The 5,592-nt window shown below is 46.7% G+C and overlaps 1 protein-coding gene across 2 annotated transcripts in view; it reads right to left on the bottom strand.

Moving 5' to 3' along the window:
- Positions 1 to 5,592, bottom strand: part of LOC102381353 (cytochrome P450 2H1-like) — a 26,347-nt gene that overhangs the window by 19,917 nt on the left and 838 nt on the right. For both annotated transcript variants that reach the window (XM_006014786.3, XM_025214024.1), the window contains exons 2-3: positions 3,723 to 3,885; positions 1,813 to 1,962 (exon numbers count right to left, since the gene is read on the bottom strand). In XM_006014786.3, the coding sequence (XP_006014848.1) occupies positions 1,813 to 1,962; positions 3,723 to 3,885 (313 nt within the window). The remainder of the gene's footprint in view (positions 1 to 1,812; positions 1,963 to 3,722; positions 3,886 to 5,592) is intronic.

Here is a 5,592-nt window from a genome sequence, read left to right as displayed (position 1 = left end):
CATCGCAAGCCCCACTGAAAGCTAGCCATGTGTGGGTGCAGCTCAGCTAAGCAGCGGGGACTCATGCGGGAGCGGCCTGGCCCAGCCAGGTCTGGGAAGATCTGGTTGTCCAGGGATGCATCGGGGTGGGGGCTCCCGCCACTGGGAACTGCCTGACAGAGACCCTGGTGATCCATTCCCCTCCCCCACCTGTGCTCCGGGTGCAGTGGGCAACCCGCAGCAGCAGCCTTCTCATCCTGAGCACAGGTCGGGGGGTGAGGCAGGGGCCCTGGGGCCTCTGTCAGGCTATGTCTAGTGGTGGGAGCCACCCCCATCCCATGCGCTCCTGGATGACTAGATCTTCCTGGACCGGCCGAGCTGGGGCCTGATCCCACTTCTGTGCCATGGCTGCATTGAGCTGCACCCACCCAGCAGCTGGACGAATGTGGTGTCGAGCCCTGGCCCGGCCGGGTCTGGGACTCTCCACAGTCAGTCCAAGGGCAATTGGGAGGGCTCCCCCCTGCACCCCTCAGTGACAGCTGCAGCTCAGTGACTGGTGCCTCCTGGGTCTGGGGGGTGCACCCATGGTCCTCCTGGGGCTGATCGCTGAGCCAGGGAGGTATGGGGGGGCCCCCCAGCATGCTCCCCAGCAGACCCAGAAGTGGACCAGAAATACTTCCAGTCCACGTCCGGGTTTGCCGCTGAGCACGTGGAGAGTCCACCGCACTCCTGTGGGATGCTTCATGTGCCCCAGCATTGCAGCAATCATGAGCCATGCCTGCTACCTCCAGGTGTGTAGAAAAAACTTTTAAAGCTGTGTCTATGTCCAAATCACTGATTCTCCAAATCAGCATCGAATCTTCAGATTTGGATTAGGCTGAATCGAATCAGGGACAGTGATCCAAACCAATGAATTAAATCACTGTCCCTGATTTGAGCCAAATCCGAATGCAAATCAAATAGGGCCCACTTCACACACCCCTATTGGCCAACTCCCTCAGCACCTTGAAGTGCATCCCATATGGCCTCAGGGACTTGTTACACATCCAGCTTTTCTAAATAGGGACTCAGGGAATCTCAAGAGGGTTCAGAGGAGGGCCACTCGCATGATTAGTGGCCTTCATGATAGACCCTACGGGGGGAAGTTGAGAGAGCTGAATCTCTTCAGCCTTCACAAGAGACGGCTGAGGGGAGATTTTGTGGCCACCTATAAATTTATTAGGGGAGGTCAACGGGGAATAAGGGAAGCGCTGTTTACTAAGGCGCCCCAGGGAGTGACTAGGAATAACGGGTGTAAACTAGTTGAGAGTGGATTTAGGTTAGATATTAGGAAGACATTTTTCACAGTAAGGGTGGCCAGAATCTGGAATGGGCTTCCAAGAGAGGTGGTGCTATCACCTAGCTTGGAGGTCTTCAAGAGGAGGCTAGATAGTCACCTGGCTGGGGTCATCTGACCTCGGTCCTCTTTCCTGCCAGGGGCAGGGAGTCGGACATGATGATCCATTGTGGTCTCTTCCGACTCTACAATCTATGAATCTATGAAATAGTCCCTAACCTGGTCTTTTGCCACTCTTGGCTGCTCACGTCTTCCGCAAACTGTGCTGCCACATGCAGTAGTCTGAGAACTGACCCTGCCTGTGAAGACTGAGGTGAAAAACACCTTGAGTACTTCAGCCTTTTCTGCATCCTCTGTCACTAGGTTTCCCCACTGCCCACGATCCCATTTAGTAAAGGACCCTCATTTTCTATGATCCTCCTCTTGTTGCTGACATACTTGTAGAAACCTGTGACTTCTAACTTCTGCATTTGCCTAGGCATGAAGCTTCTCCTTACCATGTGTGCTCCTGATCCTTTCCACCAGAAAATGAGCTTCTTCTTGGATCCGCTCCTCAATGCTCTTCTTCCCCATCCCAAAATTCCTCAGGGTGGTTAGGGCAAATCGGCGGAGCTGCTTCCACATCTCTCCATTGCTTATTACAATACCTGGCAAAAGAAGAAGACAGTCAAACTCTCTTTTTACATAATTATAGTTATGCTGCCATAGCCTGACAATTAGGCTATTTGATGCAAGATTTATGCTACAAAATCCTAAACATCCATTTTACTGTCATTCCATTGCAACTACAGCATGCAAGAAAACATCCCATTAGTCACCATGTCTGATCCATGCATTTTGTTCTCAGAGTGAATCATGTTAATGAAAGCACAGACAGTAGATATAAGAAAGTATATGCATGAGTGAGGGTCTTTATTTTTTCTTGTTATCACAGAAGCTTGATCAAAGTACATATAATAGGCCCAAGGCAAACATAACTGCACCAGGATATACATAGTTGGGGAAAGTTAGTATCAGTCAAACTGCTGAACTTTGTAAGAAGCATATGAACTTTTCTTGACATGTAAGGTCATTTATACTGTAGGGTTTTTCCTTGCATAGTGTCATTACCATGTAAATGCACATTATTTAAATTAGGGGTTCTAGCTATGTATATGTATCAAGAAATGATGACTTCCTTAGTGCACCAGCAGAAGGTTCACAAACTCTAACTGTGTTACGTTTTCAAGATCCCTGACAAATCGTTTCAATTTCACCACAAATTTGCCCATCACTAGAGTTTAAGTGTTTCATTTTATTGCCTTCAAAGATTCAGGCAAAAAGACAGCCCAGAGCAATTTGGAGTTATAGTTTGCCTATTGGCAAGGGTCCATTTCTCATCTCTTTCCCATCCTGACTTGTGGATTTGGATCTGGATTCTAAATCAATCCATGCAGATATCATTTATGCGTTTCATTCTGGTTCTATTTTATTTATTTTGTAAATAAGAGCCATGGGGCAGGTCTCTGCTTAGAGAGATGGCTCAGTAAAAAAAACACCCCAGTAATTGTTCCTTCCTGAATGCGATTAGGTTTGCCCTCAAGATCTGAAAGTCCCAAGTGAACTAATAGTAATATAAATAATCCTTTAGTAATGTAGTAACCACTCTTCCACCTTGTGGACCATTGTAACGGGTTTGTGTGTATCTATCTTCTTTTTCTCTGAGTGTCGCGAAGCCCCTCCCTCCCCTTCCCCCTTCCCCCCTCCCCCTACCCCAGGGCTTATTTGGCTAACATTGTATCTCCTGTAACCTAGTTGTGTTCCCCTCCTCACCCTCATCCTTCTATTGTTAGTCCCTCGCTCAGGAGCTATGTATTTCCCTACCGGCTTTGTCAGCTTTTTTGGATTTACAATCCTAAACATTTTCTAATAAAATTCAATCTAACTTGGCCTGGTGGAGAACAGAAGAGGAGGAATTCCTAGGCCAATGACCCAGTGGCCTAAAAATGAATGGCCCCCTTACGAGAGCTATGCATATTAAACCAGTCTTTATGAAACTATTAAAGGGAACTACAGCTGATACCCTATGGAAAAGTCACATGCATTTTCTAAGATTTTCAGAAATTTAAGCTTCACATTACCTGTCCATAGAGAGACATCAAAATGATATGCCAACATTTCAAAATACTGAGAACCAAAAGGCATCTAATTATGTCAATCTGGCCTGCTGTGCTTTCAACACTTTGAAAATCTGTCCACTTTTTCAGGTACTTAAATCTGGATTTAGGATTTTAACATAAGGATCCTATACTTAAAAATCTTGGTCCCAGTCTCTATCACAGTACTAAGTGAAACTCCAACTATTTCCCATTTTGCTTTCTCATACCAGAGATATCATCTGTATGTGCTGAAGCTACTAGTAACAAACCTGATCCTTTAAAAATCTTTTCAAATAATGGCAGAACTCCCCGTGCGCTGAACTCATCCCCTTGGTCAATCAGAGCTTCCTTCACAGCCTCACGTCCATGCAGCACCACAACCCGTCTTGTGCCCATATATATTGTGAACACTGGTCCATACTTTTCACTAAGCTGCAAAAGTTTAATACAGAAGAACAACAAATTTAAAATTAAATTAAGGGAAATAAGAATGTGAATGGATTCATAACAAAGAGATGAGATGATTTAAGGGTAATTATGTCAGTGCTGTTCTGATTTGGTACTATTTCATAGATTTCATAGACATTTGGGCTGGAAGGGACCCCGGAGGATCATCGAGTCCAGCCCCCTGCCCCAGGGGCAGGAAGTCAGTAGGGATCATAGGATCCCAGCAAGATAAGCATCCAAATGTGTCTTGAAGGTGTTCAAAGTGGGTGCTTGAACCGCCTACCGCAGCAGTCTATTCCAAACCTTGGGGGCTCAGACAGTGAAGAAGTTCTTTCTCATGTCCAGCCTGAATCAGTCACAGTGGAGTTTGTGACCGTTCGATCTTGTCATCCCTTGGGGGGCTCTGGTGAACAGACGGTCCCCCAGATCCTGATGGCCACCCCTGATAAACTTATAGGTGGCCACCAGATCACCCCTGAGCCTGCACTTTTCCAGGCTGAATAGCCCCATGGCTCTCAGCCTCTCATCATAAAGTCTGTTTTCCTGACCTCTGATCATGCGCATGGCTCTCCCCTGCACCCTCCCAAGCTTTTCCACATCCTTTTTGAATTGTGGAGCTTCAATGGGGGGCAAACAATTGAAACTGTCCATTGAAACTGGACATAGTACTCCAGCTGCGGCCTCACCAAGGCTGAGTACAGCAGGAGAATGACGTCCCGGGATTTGCTTCAGAAGCATCTACGGATGCAAGCCAGCGTTTTGCTCACTTTACTAGCCGCAGCATCACACTGAAGGCTCATGTTCATCTTGTGGTCAACCATGACCCCCAAGTCCCTTTCATCTGTAGTGCTAACCAGAGTAGCACTACTGAGTCTATAAGGATGCTGCAGGTTTTTTCTCTCAAGGTGGATAACCTTGCATTTTTCAGTGTTAAACACCATCAGGTTCTCGTCCGCCCATTTCATGAGTCTGTCCAGATCTGCCTGGATCATCCTCCTATCCTCAGGTGTGGATGCTTTACCCCAGAGTTTGGTGTCATTGGCAAACTTGCCCAGTCCACTTCTGACACCAATGTCCACATCATTGATGAAGATGTTAAATAGTATAGGCCCTAGAACAGAGCCTTGAGGGACCCCACTGGTCACAGCGCACCAAGACGACTGACTCCCGTCGACCACCACCCTCTGGGTCCTACTGCGGAGCCAGTTCCCCAGCCAGCGGAATGTGGTGACATAAAGGCCACAGTAAGCCAGTTTAGCCAAGAGGTGATCGTGGGATACCAGGTTGAAGGCTTTTAAGAAGTAGTCTGGCAAGTTCAAGCGTATGATAAATCTGACGTGTCTGTTTTCGTTAGTCTTGGAGGAACTGTATATTGTTCTGAATAATATACAGTTCTTGTGTCCTTGCTGTTTTTGTGTTTTTCTGCTCTTGAAATCAAAAGGGAATTCATATAGCATATGCATGTTTGTGCTATTGATGGAACACATAATGGCACAATTATAGTGCATTTTCCTGTTTCTTCTGAAGAATGGCAGTATTGTCATTCAAAAAATGTCCAGCATACCTACTGCCTAGGAAATGACCTGCTTGGTGGAACAGAAGCAGAAAGGGATCTTGGAGTCCTAGTGGACTCCAAGATGAACATGAGTTGGCAGTGTGACGAAGCCATCAGAAAAGCTAATGGCACTTTAT

This window comes from Alligator sinensis, unplaced genomic scaffold (genome assembly GCF_000455745.1).
Source record: "Alligator sinensis unplaced genomic scaffold, ASM45574v1 scaffold264_1, whole genome shotgun sequence".
Lineage (NCBI taxonomy): Eukaryota > Metazoa > Chordata > Crocodylia > Alligatoridae > Alligator > Alligator sinensis.
Note: the sequence above shows the minus strand (reverse complement) of the source record. Positions and strands in the feature narration are given on the sequence as shown.